This window comes from Anoplophora glabripennis, unplaced genomic scaffold, assembly GCF_000390285.2.
Source record: "Anoplophora glabripennis isolate ALB-LARVAE unplaced genomic scaffold, Agla_2.0 scaffold193, whole genome shotgun sequence".
Taxonomy (NCBI): Eukaryota; Metazoa; Arthropoda; class Insecta; order Coleoptera; family Cerambycidae; genus Anoplophora; species Anoplophora glabripennis.
Genome location: NW_019416490.1, coordinates 1 through 19467, shown reverse-complemented (window position 1 = coordinate 19467; position 19467 = coordinate 1). Strand labels below are relative to the sequence as shown.

At 31.0% G+C, this 19467-nt stretch overlaps 1 protein-coding gene across 1 annotated transcript; it reads right to left on the bottom strand.

Annotated features, from left to right (window-relative positions):
- Positions 1-3215: 3215 nt before the first annotated feature.
- On the bottom strand, positions 3216-18808 carry LOC108907326 (neuroendocrine protein 7B2; the record flags this gene model as incomplete). The annotated part of the gene is given in 5 exon segments (XM_018710963.1): positions 3216-4108; positions 6673-6735; positions 7953-8143; positions 14265-14400; positions 18563-18808. Coding segments are annotated over 5 exon segments (714 nt in total), but the record flags the coding sequence as incomplete, so codon positions are not given.
- Between the last annotated feature and the right edge of the window lie 659 nt (positions 18809-19467).

The following is a 19467-nucleotide window of genomic DNA, read 5'->3' as shown; positions in this document are numbered from 1 at the left end:
AATTAACCTCATTACTGATCTGAGGCTTGGGTTGGTACTTCCGAACTTCACGAAGAAATTGACGAAAATTAGAACATGCTCTAATTCGTCAAGAACTTGATGAATAAATTGATGAAGTTATTTGACAGCTGATTTGGTGCATTACACTTGTCCAATTTCTTGATGAAGGGACTTCATCAATTAATTGATCAATAAATTGTCAATGTAAAACAGCTTTTACAAAGATTCAACTCAATTCAATTCATAACAAGATTGAATTATACCAGGGGTAGTAAATAACTTATTAGATATTATCAGTTATTACAAATAATTATGTACAAATATGTCTAAATATTATTAACATAAAAATACATATGAAATCATTCATATCTGTGACTATGTAATATTTCAAAGACATATCTTGGACTTTTGTTCTAACATCACCATTGACAAAGAGCAACACGTAAATATATCTGCCATAGAAAGATCTTTTTTAATTAAATATGTACTATTTTTAAAAACAGAAATGCATATGTTTATTTTGCACTCGGAAATATATATCACCTGCATGTGCACTAGGTATGTCAAAACTTTTTCTTATATAAAAGTAATTAAATTATTTTACATTCTTACTGTACTCGATGTAAAGATGCATACATAAAAACATTTTTACTGCATATGGAAGTTTTTCTTTAAAATGTGGCCAACATTTCATAAATACCACAATTTTCTATAGAGTTAAAATGCATTACTTTTAGGACACCCTTTATAATATCAATATATTTGTCTGTACCAATAAGTTGTCTGTATTTTCTTTTAAAGAACACAAACTATTGCTATGAGAATCTACAAAAATACTTTTTTTTAATGATCGATTATTTTTACAACAAATTATCACCTTATATTTATGCAATAACGGATTTAATGTGCTAATAGGTACATCTTTTCAAATTTAAATATTATCTCCCATAATGTTTTTTGTAGCGATCTATTTTTTAACCTTATAGCGAGAATATTCAGTCATCAAGTTCATACGAGGTAATGTTCCCTCAAAGACGTTTTTGCTCGTTACAATGACTAATAACGCTTAGATCTACCCCCAAACGACCCATTTTTGTATCCTTGGTGGGTTCTTAATTTGAGTTCAGAACATCAAAGGCAATTTATCATCGCAATATCAACCGAATTGTCGTATGTAGATACAGCGAGATGCTTTAAATGACAGTTACAAATGATTATGTGTAATCTAATGTAAACTCTATTCAGGAACACTCGACTATCGCGTTGTTTATGCGTCATTATGCAACGGAACGGAAAACAAAAAAAAAATGTGTAATTTGCGTCGAGATAAGCTTTCCAGGCGTTTTTCAGCTACCTGAGACGTTGGGGCGGAAGTCGATATTTCAGGGGTTTAGTTAACTCGCAGCGTACCTCTGCAAAATATCTATGCATGAAATTCGAAAGATCGGTAAAAACAAATAGGCCCAAATGTTCATGAAAACCATTTTGTAGTCAAGTGAAGACAAATATTTATTCTGTTTAATTGTATAATGTTTTATTACCAGCCGATATACAGGGTGATTCACAACTTATCCAAAAAAATTTGGGAATAGATGCGGCATGAGAAATGGAGTCAATATCGTAACAAAATTTTTGTAGAATTCTTATAGTTTCCGAGAAAAAAATTATTGAAGCTGTAGTACTTTCAACCATTACATAGCTGGACAAATGTAGTCTCTAGCGTCATTCGTAATACGCGTGGAGAACCACGTAGCCTCAGCGACTCCGAATACCAAAATCTCATTTTACAGTCGTCGTTACCATAGTATTTACAATAGTTTTTTAGTAGTTAGTGTCAAAAAATGGCTTAGAGTTGATGGATATCGTTTTAATTTATAGTGACGCAAAAAAAACATTTGTATTATGGTCAAGCATTTGTGTTATGGTGAAACAAGACAGCATTTGTGTTAGTTCGTAGAAGTAGGAAACAAAAAAAGAACAAAAACATTAATTTTCGTTAGTTTCATTAGCAAGAGAAACGAGAAAATGAAATAGGAAATTAATGAAATCTATAAATATCTACATTGTTAACAAAAATAACGGATTTTCACTAATTTTGCAATATAAGGCTGTATTTATGGTATCCGTTATATATAATTTATTTGTCTTCTCGACCGTAACTATATACAGGGTGGGCCATTAATGTGAAAAAGTAAAATAACTCCCTTGTTATTCATAATACAGAGAAAAAGTTCGTATAAAAGTTGGATAGAATGAAAAACCTAAAGGACAAAATTAATTTGAAACACACAGGGCGCTGAGTAAAGACGGGACACCAAATATTACATTTTTTATATATCGTCAAATATCGCATTTTTTATGTATATTTTTAACATATGGATTTCTGAGAAAATTCTGTATATGGTAATAAAAACACTTGGAGCAAAAATATTTGACCGAGTTATAGGCAAATGTTAGGTAAAGACTCCTGTATTAGGTAATATCGTAATACGATCATTTTAAGAAAGTTCAAACTTGATTTTCTAAAAGTTTTCAAATTTTTTCACCCTTGTTTGCATTTATTTGGATTACCTTGGTGCTTTTCTAACAAAGTAGATATACGAGAGCTTATGGTAGAATATGTTTTTGAAATATAAAAAATACTCTCTTGAAACATTAGCATTAGTAAAATGAGTGCAAATAATTAGAATTTAACAAAAAGTATGTACCAGCTGCAGATCAATATGAACAAGTATGTGAAATATAGTACAAGAACAAAAATCCTAATAAATTATTTTTATCATATTTATTATTGTATTTTTTTTTCAAATAAGTGCGTATTCTAGATAAATTAAACTACGTTAATTTTTTGGCATAAAAATTGTATAAACCCAAATTTTCAAAATAATTTTGTGAAGCGTGCAGTAGTAGTAGTAACCTAATTACTATTTAAATAAAAGTTTTTTCAGTATTTCCACAATTTCTAGAAAATGTTCATAACTTTTCAATTGGACTGAATCTAACTTTTTTGACCATTTTATTGACAGCAGCGACATATTTTAATTACGCTTATCTACTCGTACAAAGATTAAGTCAAGCATACATTATATAGACATAAGATGTAAAATAATGGTGGCTAATCTTTGGCAGAATATTTCTTTTTGGCTTTAGCCATTCCTCTATCTCCTGTTAGCGGGTGAGGGTCCTGGAAGGGGTGGAAATTAAAAAACAAGATGGTTACATTAAGAGAATACATTTATTCGACAACTGACATACAGAGAATGCTGCCAGCGCGTTTTTCGTCCAATAAATTAGAATAGACTTTTACACTTAAGAAGCTTGATTGGAAAAATGGTTAACCACTTAACTTCAGTAACATTCATAAATACTTTATTAAACATCAATGGAACATTAATACGTTAACAGTTTATGTTATCAATAGTAAGAGACATAGCTAAGTTTCGGTTATATCCACCTCTTTTATGATATATAAATGCAAGACAAACTCAACAACTAGATTGCATCAAGTCTTGTATCGGTTTAGAAAGTTAACTCATGCACCTGACTTAAGCAACGTTTTGATTTTAGCCGAGATCCTTGCTGTTCAAATAGGATATGGTGGAAAGATGTCCATCTCGTCCTTTTTGCTGGTAGGATATCGGCTAAAGTCAATAGGGCCTAGAACGACACTTAAGTTGGTCGACATTGATGTGCCATGCTGGGTCCGAATAAAAAAACTACTGAAATAAGTTTCCTTACTGGGACCTGGTTGTTATCATTCCTAAGAGAATTTTTTTTCTGCGATCGTGAGTTACAAATTTCAACGGATCGTATCCGTCATCTTTAAAAGTATGGGTTCCTTTTAAGTTTATTTAAGAATACGCGTCACATAAAAAGCAACTACTATCTAAGTTTTGTCAAGGGTTGGGGGATTTGGAAAGGTTAATTATTGTTCTTCAGCTCGTCAGCCTTTGTCATAGCCAGAGTCGATTACGAGGTACGTGATCAATCGTCGAAGGAGCTTCATAGCTTCCGGTCGTCCGTTTCCGGTTTAGAAAAGGACGTTGTTGCCTTTCTTTGCTGCCACTGGGAGCTTCTCGCCAGACAAGAATGGATTTGTTTTCTTGCTCTAAGGACACACAAGTTAACAACCTATTTTTCAAAACTTCAAGGTGTTCTGAATAACAAAGTAATGAAAAAAATCATCTAAATATAAACAATGTGTTTTTTTAATACAAAAAATGTTGAAGCCATTTCATTCAAATTTTGTATACAGTTTTAGTTCTTAATCGTTCACAAACACATGTACATACGACAGATATTTCAAACAGAATTCGATATTGTGATAAAATGTTAAAAACTTTGCAAAATGTGTTCTGGATGCAGTATTTTTATTTCTAAACACGTTTTTATAGAAGCTAGATATAGACGATATAGTCCAACCGGTAGTTCTGCCGGTAATAATTTTTTTCGTTTTGACATATACTTTTTGGTGAAATAAAAAAATCTGTAATAACAGTTCAAAAACATGCTCAACAATGCAAAAAATAAAAAATGACTTGCAACAATGAATTTTTCAATTATTGTTGATAATTTGTTTAATTTAAAAAGCATTCAAAAACTGCTTACACTATTCAATTCTACGGAAAAAAATTTAGATAACTGTGTCGCATTGTTTGACTCAAAACTTTATTTTTGTACAGTATTGCTATAAACATCTAAGTCGAATTACAAATGCACAAATGATAAATTATCTCTGGACGATTTGAGATTTCAGCAATACAAAGTATTAACTACAAAGGCTACTGTTGACGCGAAGTCCAAAAACCCGAAATTTTGCAAAACCGTTTTATTTTTTTTTCGGGCTTTATTTGAAAACGAATTTTAAATAAATTGGATATTTACATTGCCACTTTTTTCGCTCTATCCAATGGCGTCAACATTTTTGCAATCCGACGTTTCGTCTTCGAGCGGCCATCATCTGATTAATATTCTTAAATATATCGCTGCTATTTTTATGACAAAATCTAGTCATTTTTAATTCTGTATTGGATGATATTACTATTGTAATCGAGTAAAAAGATTTTTAGCTATCATTAAAAATTTTTCCTGAGTACGACTCTGAACGCTTTCAAATTACCTGTATCTGTTATAGGAGAGAGAGAGAGGACAGAATAAAAGTCAATACAGCACAAAATATACAACAATTTTTTTAATCCATAATTTAAAAAGTTGTACCTAATAAAAAAAATAATACGAATTTATGAAATATTTTATTATTTCTAATTAGTATTGCTAATAGTAGTAAAAAATCGTTGCATATTTTGTGCGGTATTGACTTTTATACTGTTACGACTTCATCCAATAGATATTTTGAAAGCGTTCAGAGCCGTACTCGGAAAAAATTTTAAATTATAGCTAAAACAAGCTAAAAACTTTTTAAGCGATTACAATAGTAATATCCTCTAATTCAGAATTAAACATGACTTTAGATTTTGTCAAAAAAATAGCGGAGACGTATTTTAAAAAATTAACCCGATGATGGCCCCTCGAAGATGAAACGTCGGATTGCAAAAATGTTGCGCCATTGTATAGAGCGAAAAAAGTGGCATTGTGAATATGTAATTTATTTTAAAATAAAGTCAGAAAAAATGAAACAATTTTTCAAAATTTCCGGTTTTTCCGGATATCTCCGGAACTACCCAGAATTTTAAAACTTTCTAAACAGCATATTGTTAGGTATAAAAAACACACTGTATATCTATGAATTCATCAAACTTTAAAAAAAAATAAGTACACTAATCGATCATACGGAAAAAATTATTATTTATTTTATTTATTCACTATTCGACTTATGTTTATAACAATACTGTACAACAATAGTTTTGGGTCAAACAATGAGACAGTTTTTTTGTATTTTTTCCGTACAATTGAATGGTGTAATCAGTTTTTGATTTTTTTTTAAATTTAAACAAATTATCAACAGTTACTGAAAAATTCATTGCTGCAAGTCATTTTTACTTTTTTGCATTTTTGAGTATGTTTTTGAAATGTGATTACAAATTTTTTATTTCACCAAAAAATATATGTCGAAACGAAAAAAATTATTACCGGCAGAACTCTACGATAATTTTTTTAAGTAGAATTTTCTTTGAAAAAAAAGTGTTTCAGGCCGAAAAAAATGAATCTCAGAAACTTCTTGATTTTTTTATCTACGAAAATTTGAGGTTATTTAAGACAGAGAAAGGTATATTTTCACCGAGTTTCGTCAAAATTAAATTATTTTTGCGGAAATGAGAAATAAAAAACAAAAAATCAGAAAAAAATCTGTTTTTCGCATTTTTCTCGGAAATTTTGGGGTTATGTTAAATAAATGATTTCTACAAAAGTTGTAGATTTTTGCATGATCTACAACTTTTGTATTAGATACTTTTTTATCTGGCATCTACTTTGGCCAAAAGTTCCAATGATACAATTTTTCATAACTTTACAACGCCCCAAATCAACCCTCCGCCGCCCCTGCTCACGCATTTATTTTTTTTTTTTTCGTTTATTATAAGCTCCTTTACCATTTCCACTTATAAAAGTCCAGGTAACAATTTTCTTTTTTTCCCTCTCTAAATGATCGGTCTAATATTATAATTCGTTGACATATTTCACTTACACTTTATATAGAAAAGTAATATATTTTACCTGTTCATTTGGATGATAGTACTTTTTGGCAACCAAATTCTTGTGAGGATATAGCTGGCCCATCTACAACAACGCAATATTAGAATTTATTCGATTTACAAATTTTGTACCTAATGGTACATACAATTTATAAATTAAACCAAGAATTTTACAATTGTGTTTATATTTGCTTTCAAGACCAAAACATTCAATTATTGTTTATAGATAAACAAAATGTCATTTTTACAACGACGTCATAAGAGCCCGGTAAGTACCTACTAATCTCTCGGGAGTGTATAGCGAAGGTCAAAATAAAACCACTCTCCCCTATAATTATTTCACTAACGTTCCTCCTGATGGAGGTCAAAGAGGTACTCAGTGATTTACGTTTTGGGTTCTAACTTTAAAACTACCTTGATAGAAGTGTCCAGGATTTGATGTTAAAATCGATCCTTTATTATTACAAGATATCCAAGAACAGATAACCTGCAGCACATATTTTTAAAAATTATAGATGTCATACTATCAAACTGTAAATATTATTTTTAGATATTCTGAACGTTTCTCTTTAAAAAGATTACTCTTTTTTATTTCAGTATTATCAACGGGTTTCGAGATAAATCGATTTTTGAAAAATAGTAAGAAATAGTACAAAAGCAGCTACAATGGAGTTTAGTTTTTGCAAATTATTTCGTGCATTTGTGCGCCATATTCATCAAACTTTAATGATAGATAGACAGGTCGAAGTGAACCTGTTTCGTGGACATCAAGGTCAACCGACATAAATCACTTAGACTTCTGAACTGTAATCAAATTTGTAACAATTCTGGGTTGTTATTTCATGTGCACCAGGAAAATAGAGTAGGAAAGTGTATGAAAAGCTAAATTAATTTTCAAAGTATTTAAAATAAATATTTTCACTTTGATAGTACGAGTACATCTGTCAAAATTTTGAATAAACGTGTGTTGAAGATGATTTCTAGAAATACTGACATAGTAAAGAATCGAATAGAATAAGATCAAACGATGGAGGCTATAATACACTATACCAAAATTTTATCAACCTGTATACAATGGTTTTAAATGTAGAATACTAAACCTAAATGTCCAGTATGAGGAACATTAGGAGAAAACATTATAGCGAGTCCTATTATTATTTTGACTTTATCTATCCCGAAGTTACCAGATACCCTGTATTTGCTTTATGCAAATCCCCACTTTAAATTTGTGTAAAAATATTTTGGAAAAGTATATCAATATTGTGAGTTAAGAACTGATATCCACTGTTGATTATTTATTACCTTTAAAGATTGTTGCAGAAGGCGATTGAAGTCCATATCGTCCATTGATTCCATGGGATCATCCACCATCGGTCCATTTGGGTTTGGGCAGTCGAACATATGCTCAGTGTCGCACATGCAGTCTTGGACAGCTTGATATCGACGACTGTACGAAGCAGAGTTTTCGAAGTCCATAATGCATCCTTGTTCCTCTGCAAAAAATCATCTTCATAATAGGTCCTAAAGACTAACATCGGTCTCATAGAACTTGTTCAAAAATACTTTATTTTTGAAATTTTTAAAAATCGACAACTAAAAAGAACACAAACAGCTAATGCTTATAAAAATAGGTATATGAAAAACGTTTCTTTCATAGGTACAAAGACTAAATTAGTTTTTGCACTCTTAGTATATCTTTACTGACATAAAACGTCATTCTTTCTAAATAACTGAGAGATTAGTGACGGAGTCACTTAATAATTTCATTACATGAAGAACATATCGGTGTTAAATATTCTAGACATCAACAAAATGACACCTTCCATATACTTTGTGGCTCCGTGGTGGTTCATTTTCATAGGAAAGTCATGTATCTTCATTATCCTTAGCATCGCTGTTCGTGGAAAACAGTTTATGTCTAGGCGATTTTTTATGACAATCAACTATCCTTTCCTGTTCCTTCTCATTAATCCAATCTGACGCATTTTAAGTGATTTAACAGTAACAGAAATGAACCAACTACTTAAATTAACCAATTCCAATGTATGTATGTATCTTTATTTATAATATCGATCGGTATTTCTAGGAAAAAAAATATGTATATCTAATGCAAAATATTATCCATATGTCAACCGCACCTAAAAATATTTTTGGGTTTTACGTGGGCATACAAAATTCATTTGCAAAGTGTGAATTCCTAGAAGTATCTTAATTTAAGTGTTAGTATGTTTTGCAGGTTAAGTATTTCTGCATTTTGAATTACGTACCGTTAAAATGAGTACCTATGAATTATTTATGTTTTAGTTTTTACAGGGTGTTACGATATTCCACCGTCAAAATTCTACATGTGATTCTTTTATTAAATATAAAACAAAAAACATATTAAGATAATCAGCTTCATTTTTAATCGCTTCGCTTTTAATTCTTCTAGTTTTCGTTATCACTCAAGTTTAATCAATTTCAATTTATTCAATACTTTTTTTGAGAAGCTACAGAACAAATTACCTCTCTTTCAACTCTTCACTTTTTGATTTCGTGAATATTTTTGCCTTTAACTAATTAGATGGTATTCATCAAAACGTAGTCACACTTTGTATGTAATCTGTTGGTTAGCTTTAAGTAAAACTGTAATATTATTAGAAAAACTGTAATTTGGTCAAGTTTAGTTCACTAACACATCACCGAATAAGATCATTATACCTATCAGGAAATGAATAAAAAAAAAATAAAAATTATTAAAATTAGATCGCCCTATAAAAATCAGGTATTTGCAGGCTTACGGTCATATGATCTCTTTTTCTAATTTGCAGTTAGAGAATCACTGAGTTTTCTTTGTGGAAAGTGGAACATTGTTATTTTTTTACTGTAAGGTGCTATAATTTAGATGTTCTGCTGAGAATATGTTTATATTCATACATAAAATTTTATAATGTAAAATAGATTCTTCTATTCTTCTTGTTTCGCGTAGGTATCAACTCTTATCATATTTAAATGAACATTTCCAACTATTATTCTTTCCATAAAAAGTAATATATTTGTAATATGGAATTAAAGAGTCCATAAAATTTGCGAGATCAACACAATTCACTGTAGAACAAATTATTATGAAATTTGAAAAATATCATCACAAATTGTGCATAGCAATAAAAAGTAATTGTTCACGGAAAGTATTAAATTATTGATTAACGGTTTTCGCATTTAACACCTGTCATTCAAAATAGTAAAAATACACCGTTCACGACATCCGTGTTACCGGTTGATTTATCGTGTATTATATTTTATAATTTTAACGATATATGATGTTAATTAATAGATACCTATAGGTATATACTTTGTAAGCTTCACATTTAAAAATAGATTAAAAAGAATATAATATATCAGCATATATTGTTTTAAAGTAGAATCTAACCGAATTACTGTTGGTGAAAGTAAAAAAAAAAAACAATCCATCGATTACACAGCACCGCAAAAATTAGTCGACTAGCTCTTCGATCAGACCAGTATATCCTGATCCGGGAATTCTGACTTTATTCCCGGATCAGTTCAAGTTCTGACCGAAACATCAAAAACGCTCCTCTTGAAAACAGTTTTGAGTATTTCAAACTGGATTGAATAGTCAGTGATTAGAAAAACATTAGAATTCGTGATATCGTTGTACTATAGCTTCATTAAACCCATAATTCCTGGGAAAGTGTAGAACCATGAAACTCTTTGGGAAGATCGATATCATACATCAGGAGTCTGAAACTACATGACTGTATTCCCCTAAGTAGTTGTGACATAATGTACACCACTAAAGTCTAAAAATCTCCTATAGTCCTGGGAACCAAGGATTTCCCTCCGAATTCTTTCGGATAGAACCGATTGACGTGAAACTTGTACTGTAAGTAGAAGAAAGCTCAAGAAACACAAGTTGTATAGTGCCGATGAGCGCTTTTACCCAGGGGGTGGAAGCCACCCCTTCTAGAGGGTGAAAAAATAAAATATTGTAAGCAAAAAGTACCTTATGAACATTTTTCGATAAGTAAATCTTACTTTAAAAATAAAAAAGATACGAAAAATATTCAAGACTATAAAAGTTTAGATTTTTTTTCACAAAATATGTTTTTTTTTTTACGTATGTAGGATAAAAATTAACAGAGATGTCGCTGCTAGAAGTTTGCAGTTGACGGCGAAGGTCATGTTTTCAAACCCTTTAACCTCAAAAATCTCAAAAATATCGCGTTAAAAAATACTCGATTTTACAGTACTTTTAGCTGTCGAAATTTTCCGTAAAATCGTTTTTAGATCGTCTTAATAGCTTTAAAATTAAGGAAGTTGTCGTTAAAAAAACAACGGTACCTTACCGCTTCAATTTTCGGAGCACATCAATATTTTTGTTAATATACAATTATACTTCATTTTAAATAATTTAAAAGCCATTTTTTATATATTTTGTCATTGGGGGTGGTTTTTGAGGGTTAAAACAATGCGATAAATTATAAATTGCATTGTAAACAGGTAAAAGAATTTAATTGATCCCATTTGTAGTATCAAACCATTTCAAACTGTTAAAAACTATTTTTTTAATATATTGTTATTAAGGGTAGTTTTCTAAGGGTGGAAATATTGTAATGAATTATTTATAACATCATAAACTGTTGAAAAGGTTTCTATCTATAATACATGCACTATAAAATTATTTTAAGGTCAAAGAAACTATTAATTTTATATTTTTATCATTAAGGGTGGTTTTTAAAGGTTGAAACTTTATAAAAAATAACGTAAATTATAACTCACAATATAAAACAATATTTATTCTATATATTTTTATCATTAAGGGTGGTTTTTAAAGGTTGAAACTTTATGAAAAATAACGTAAATTATAACTCACAATATAAAACAATATTTATTCTATATATTAGTTATATGATTTTAGTCTATATAACACCTATTTTTATATTTATTCAGTTTTTAGCATGGTGGTGGCTTTCATCCTCTAAAAATAAGAAGCGCATATCAAGCATGTATAACTTTTCATCCACAGGGTGAAATAATCTTAATTCCAAATTTTCATAAAAATCGGATCTATCCGAAACTATTCGGAGGTTTTACCCTATTTTTCTCTTCGTTCCCTGGACTACTACGTCAAGGTCCTAAACTGCATGATCGCATAAAACAATAACATCGTGACCCATTAACCCAGGGTGTATATACTACAAAATTCTGACGAAATGAGTCTAAAGTCATATAGTAAACCCGGTGCATGTAAGCTCCTGTAGTCCCATGACCTGGGGCAGACATTTTTGTGTTACAGAGTTACCCGAGATTTTTTCTCCTTGTACCTACACTAAAAAAAGTATACTTAGTACTTAATAGTACTTCCTTGATTGTACAATCGTGAGTTTTTGCAATCGACATGCCAGGTTACGAGTTTATGGGGTGATAGGGTTATGAGGTTATAGTGCACCGTAGTTATGGGATTATAAAGCAATGAGATCATTAATTCCTATGTTTTTACAAACTCCGACTACTCAAATCGGTTTGAAATCTCGAAAACTGCTTTCTAGAGGAGTTTCCTGATGCTAAGATCCCTAAGATCAAAACACGAATTGAATTCTAACTGTAGATTAGGATTCAGCAGGTGAAAATAATATGAGAAGCACAGGTCCAGTCCACTTTTTTTATAGCCCTGTGTTATTTTCTGTCTCGTACAAAAATTTCAATATTATCTATCAATAATAGCTTCTTTCTCACTTCAATTCTAACAGACAGAAGTTTTTCTGTTTTTTCGAAACAAACATTAGTAATTTCAACGAAATTTGGGCGATGATGGCCATTTTTATTATTATCTGTTTTCGTTTTCTTAATATTTTAAGGAAAATTATGCTATTTAGTAAGTCAATATACAGGATGTCCCGGTACTACAAAAACGTCGAATACAAATAGATGAGGTCAAAATAAGGATATTATTATTATTATTACCAGCACCGATTCATAATTAATGTATGATCAGGAATAGTGGGTAATAATTGAATAGGTCTATTTGTTTTTAAGACACGTCTGAATGAACATCGATATTTGGAGTTTTTGCAAAATAATTTGCAGCCACTATTAGACGATATTCGATTAGACACCCAAAGAAACGTTTGATTCATGCTCGAAGGGGCTCCTCCCCATTTCAATATTGATATACGAAATTATTTATCCATTGTGTTTAATAATAAATGGATTAGGAGAGGAGGCCCAATTTCATGGCCAACACGTTCTCCAGCTTTTAATCCGATGGACTTCCTCCTGTGGGGATATCTGAAAGGCTTAGTGTGTGGATGTGGAAGATGCCCATATTGAAAATGTATTTTGATAGTTTTCTTTCTTTTACATAATTTTTTTAACTTATTTAACTTATTCTTGTTTTGTTTGTCAAATTTTGTTAGTGAAAATTACATTAGCAGACAGTAATATTTTGTAGGCTCTTATTTTAAAAATATGTACCTACGGTTCCAACATGGTAATTATGTCCAATTAAAAATTAAAAACAAAAAATGGTGACATAAAATCACAAATATTTCCTAAATTGTTAATTTTACCGAGTTGAACCAAGAGGGTAGGGATTATTATTGACAAATTCTCCAGGGAACTTATTTTTGATACAGGCAGATTGCGATCGTCATCGATGCAAATCTTTTGAATTGTTAACTATTGGGTACAGTCCGTCCCTGGCGTTCTGGGCATAATGAAGTTTCACTTACAACATCAAAAACAAGTTGTACGCATGTGTTATCGGTCGCCAAATTTGCATCATGCTGAAGTTAATAGTTTAGAGACTAAATAAAAATAACTTTAATTTTCATCTTTGAGGGCCCGTAACTTGTTAACGAAGGCCCATATGAAAAAAAATATACCTATATGAATAACTGATATTATTTTGACCTCATCTTTTTTTGTATCAAGTAACGGGACACCCTGTATATTTTTAATAATTTTGGGTATACACACTTCTGGTGAAACTGTTTATACTTTTTTAATGATAAAATAAATACTGTTTTAAATACCTTTCACAACCCAATTTTCATCCAACTTGCACTTAGTTTTTGAGACACTGTTTTTTTTATTTTTTTAATTAATGGTTAGTTTAAATTTAAGAAAGAATCTTATACCAACAGAAAATAAAACGGAATTTTGTGTGAACAATATTAATAAAATGGATTACAATGTGAAAGAATCAAGTTCCATTTCAAATCGGTGGCGTAGATATGAGATATGTTGGTTACAATTTTATCAAACATTATTTCAAAAAAAAATAATTCAAAATTTATCTAAACCTATCATCTTTACAAATTAAGAAATAACATAAAATGTGTATGTAACCAACTTACACATATTTACGATACCGATTTGAACTGAGATTTGATTTTTCACATAGAATGTAGCCATAAGTCAGCAAATACGGCCAACTGAAGGATAATATACGCCCGCATCACTGAATTAGATACATACATATATTATTTATGTATTGATCGCACACGATTTCGTTTCAATTCGCTATTTGTTCAGTAGATATTTAGAGATGTCACTTTTTTTGGATAACACAATCTTGTATTACACCGTATACAGTTACAAAAAGAAACTCACCAGTATAACCCACTGGGCACGGATTTGGAGGATTACAATAGGCTGGCAGGGTGGTATCAGTTTTGACTTCCTGTTTAGCCTTCATTCCTTGATTTCGCATCAGCTGGTTTCCTTCCCCTGCCCCTCCCGGACCAAACTAGAAAAAATATTTATAGTTTTAACTATCGATATTATGAAAAACAAGTATTCTGCGGACTAAAACCCCGAGCTGCATTGAATTATACCTGTAATATTTAGTAAATAAAATATATGTAAATCAATTGGATTGTCACAGATTACTGGTTTCGTACATTTTATTTACATATCAGTAAACTAGTATGATTTAGTCATAAATGCTGACACCTAGAGGTGGTGTTGCTAGATTAGTAATGAAATTGTTGATTCGTGTTTTGGGTAACAAATTATTAACATTTTTTTATGAATGAGTGATACCGTAATAAGTTATTGATTTATCTCAAAATAAAACATTGCTTATTATGATTATATGTATAGATAAGGCCGATAATAATTATTTTGTAATAAAAAAATTACAATTATTTCTCTATCGATAATTTATCTCACTGCGGGGACAAAATATAAATTATTATAGATTTCAGTGAATAACTACCTGCGTCTGCCAAGTTTCAATTACCTTCTATCTTAAAATTTGACTATCAAAGGATTATCAGCAAACGATTTTATAGCCCTGGTAGAAAAAATGTAAATATCCCACAAGTAAGTGCCAAAATTTTTACCACATATTTAGCCCTTCAAAAGCAACAACATCTGTCTGATATTTTTTTTGCGTTACATGCTTGTTCAGTATTTCTACCCACTAACTGGCCTTAGGGACGTACGCGAATGTTTTATCCAATTTCAAAGTTCCTACTTGAATTCATGGTAAAAAGTATGACGATTAGGAACTACTCTCGTACAATAATTTTACAGCACGGCGCGGCATATCAAAAAGTTCAATTTGGAAAATTTTAAAGGTTGTTATATCCACAATGTACAGAATTAGTCACTATAATCTGACAACGTATTGTGAGTTTATTATTGAAATTACAATAGAGTTTTTAATACAAAAGTTTTAGCTTTTTTTCTGTATTTTTATCATACAGTATTAGAAAAAACAATTAAATAATGGAAGTCACTAAATTAAAGAAAAAATAAATGGAAGACCCTGTATATTAGTACATACTTAACTCCGTTAAATTTTTCTCTTTTCAAAAATATATAATATGTTAATGTTTCATTCAGGACTTTTCGACATATTTCAGTTTAAAACTATTTTTGAAAAAATAAGAGGGTTTATGCTAACGGATCGCAGTGGCTATGGACGAGGTACGCGGAACAAACAAATGACTGACAGAAGTTTATTTATCATCATTAATTTATTTTCTATAACAAACTATTTTAACAAAGAAAAGTAAGAACGAAAAATTTGAAGTTATCTGTTTATTTTATGATGTCTAATAATAAAAATCATTCTTAACTTTAACAGGATTTTAACACCTAATTAATAAAAACCAACTAAAACAAAAGTGGTCACAGATGTTCAATGTGACCGCCATTATTATTCATGCACTTCGTATAAGTATAGTCCTCATTAATTTTCAGAACTGCATTTAGTATGAAATAGGAATTAAATTCACTTAAATTTTGTATTTTATATCAACTTCATGTTTAGTTCATCTAAGTTTACACTAGTTTCCTTATAAACCTCGTTTTTTAAGTAACCCCACAGAAAACTGTCCAGGGGTGTAAGATCTGGGCTATTTGAAGGTCATTGAATATTTCCTCCACTACCAATCCACAAATCAAACCTATTATTTAAATAATTTCGTACTGCTCTGGTTCTATGCGGAGGCTCTCCGTCTTGGTGCCAAATTAAATTGGTATAGTCGATCAGCGGCAGATCTTCCAATTTGTTTTCTATTTGATTTTCAAGAAAATATAGGTATCTTTCCCCATTCAAAGCACCTTCATAAAATAATGGGCCAATGATTACAGTGAGGATTTCATTTGCACAGGTATGAGTATTTTTCTATTATAAATACCAAACCAACTGTTTTAAAAGTCCTAAAATCTTTTCAAAATATTTTAGGTTGCCATTTTTAAAGCGCAGCATTTCTCTGCAGTACTCTAATCGTTGAATTTTTTGATTTTGCGTTTTTGGACCGGCATAGTTTTATAAGGGTGGTATTTATATTTATGTAACGTTCTAATAATTTTACTTTGGCTTATTTCTAACTGTCTTGAAGCGTTTACTGTGGACTCTTGTGGCCTTTCTACAATAATTTAATATTTGAATTTACCATGGTAAACTTCAAATCAATATTTGCTTACCTTGAAAATATAGTAATATAGTTAGTTCTAATTCTTCATTTAGAATCATTCTTCGTGTCGATCTTCCAAGAGATTTTGTTTCTCTAAAGCGTCGCTCAATGTCGTAAAATGCAGCTCGAGATTGAATTGGAAACCCGGGATGCAAACGAGCATACCCGGTGCGCGCTGCATTCACATTATTATTATTCTTGTAAAATAAACGGATAATTTCAAATTGTTCGTTCTCACTAAACATTATTTCTTTGTTAAAATAGTTTGTTTTAGGAAATAAATTAATGATGATAAATTAACTTCTGTCAGTGTCACTGCGATCCATCAGACACAAATTTCCCTCCCGTTTTTTCAAAAATAGTTTTAAACTGTTTTAAATATGTCGAAAAGTCCTGAATCAAACATGCTCGTATTATATATTTTCAAACATATTATATATTTTTGAAAATAGAAAAATTTAACGAAGCTAAGTATGCTCTAATGTATAGGGTGTTCAATTTAAAAATATATATATTTTTTAATATAGTGATTTCCATTATTCAATTGTTTTTTCTAGTACTGTATTATAAAAATGCGTAAAAAAGCTAAAACTTTTGTAATTTCAATAATAAACTCGCAATAAGTTATCAGATTATAGTGACTAACCCTGTACATTGTGGATATAACAACCTTTAAAATCATATACATGCCATGTACAAAAAGGTAAGTTTTTCCAGCCTTAGAATTATTATCACCGACAGCATTTTTGTAAATGGTTATTGTGAAGATTTTCAGTAAATTTTGGACTGGAAAAGTAAACGAATTGGACCTTACATTCGGTTAGATAGTCGAAGGCATTTATACTTTTTAAGTAACATGGTAAATTATATGCAGGATGATATCCCGCTGACGATGCTTTTTGTCATATGCCCGAATTATTGAAGATTGCTTAAGTCTCTTTTGGACGGTGGACTGGTCGAAATGGTCCAGTTGTATCGCCCGCTGTGTCGCCAGATTTCAATCCGTGTGACTTATAAATTTGGAGTCGTTTAAAATAGTTGGTGTATTCCAGTCCAGTTAATATGGTCGAGAAACTTCGAAAACAAATAAAAAATCTCTCCAAAATAATCGCAACAATCCGGAAATCTTAGTATGAGTGAAATAAATTTTCAACGCTGTATACAATTATGCCTTGACAGTAACGGACGACGTTTTGATATTTGATATAATTTAATTTAGTAAAACAAGTCTCGTCCTACTGAAACAATAACGGTGAATTCTTTTTAGTGATTAAAAAGTTTGTCATTTTTAAGTTTTCATAGTTTTTTGCTTAACTAATAATTTATTGTTCCGCGCCTTTTTATTTATTATTCAATCAACTGAGCGTTTCGATTTATGCTTAAGTGGCGGGTAACAAAAAATTCAAATTTTGAAAGTGTAATTATCTAACAAATTAAAGTTTTCCAAATTAGACAAAAGCTTCCATTTGAAAGAGCTCTCCAAATTTGTAATATAAAATCTTCAACGTGAAATTACATTTTAAGGCCCGGTAATTTGAGTCTCGGTTAAGGTTCGATTAACTAATCAGGCAATTAGACTGTGATTATACTTATATCATTATATGTACAGTCTAATCGCCTGATCAGTTAATCAAGCTTTAACCGAGACTCAAAGTACCGGGCCTTAAAGTTTCAACAGAAAATCAGTACATGTCCGGCACTATTTAAGTTTGCATCTGAGATAGCTCCGCCCACAAATGCGAACTGGACATAGCAAAGGAAACGCTCCTGTCCCAAATCGCCATGCCTACGTATTCTAGGTCAATGCGTTCTTCTCAGTCTCGCGCAGCTATGCCGGAGTGGGAAACGCAAACAGTGTCGGTCTTTGTTTTTTTTTTTGTTTGCCTGATCTAAAAGTTTGTCACGACCACAACATCGCGCTTAAACATATACGTTTCAAAAATATCTAAATATCAAGAACTGACTAAAACAACTACCTACCTGTTTTCCCCAAAGGGTGCTGTGCTGGAGGTATTCCTGATCCCTTATGCTGGGATGCAGGCTAACCTCTGCTAGACCGTCGTAGTCCAACAGCTGCTCCTCCTCCAGGTCTCTGGTGAGAGAACGCGCGTCCAACGGCAATCCATCGGTGAAATCCAAATAGGAGATCCCATCGCCTTCTGATATTCCTTTGCCATTGATACGGTTCACTAGGTCCCGCAAAAATATGCCGGAAAGGAAGTTATCCTACACGGAAAAATAGAGACAAGTTAACAAACTGACATTACGCGATTCAGAAAGAACACTAATAGCAGAAGGTCTTTATTTATTTAACAAGTGCAATATTCAGAGTTGGGTATTGGATCAGCAATCAAATATTGCAAATTTGTATCTGAGGATATTATGTATTCGTATTCATCATTTTTAAATATATATTCAGGATTTAGTACAGGGAAATAGTATTCATGAGTATTGAAAGTATTTTATGAATAATAGGGTATTTAGGAATATCTAAGTACTCCGGAATACTGAGGATTAATGAATATATTAATATCTATGATGGTTTGGTAAAATTTTATTAAAGTTGGACAAAATGGACTCACGTTTGTAGAAAACTGTTCCTGCTTATTCTTAGGGATTTACCTTTAGGCACGGTACTTTGTGCCTCGGTTAAGGCTTGCTTAAATAATCTGGCAATTAGACTGTGATTATACTTTATAAAATAAATCTGTATATGTACAGTCTAATCGCCTGATCAGTTAATCAAGCTTTAACCGAGACTCAAGATACCGGGCCTTACTCTTACAAATATAACAAAATCTTTTACAATTTTTTTAGCGTTATTACATACTTATTTTCTTTTTTTCAAGTATTAAAATAAGTATATTATATACAGACAGATGGTG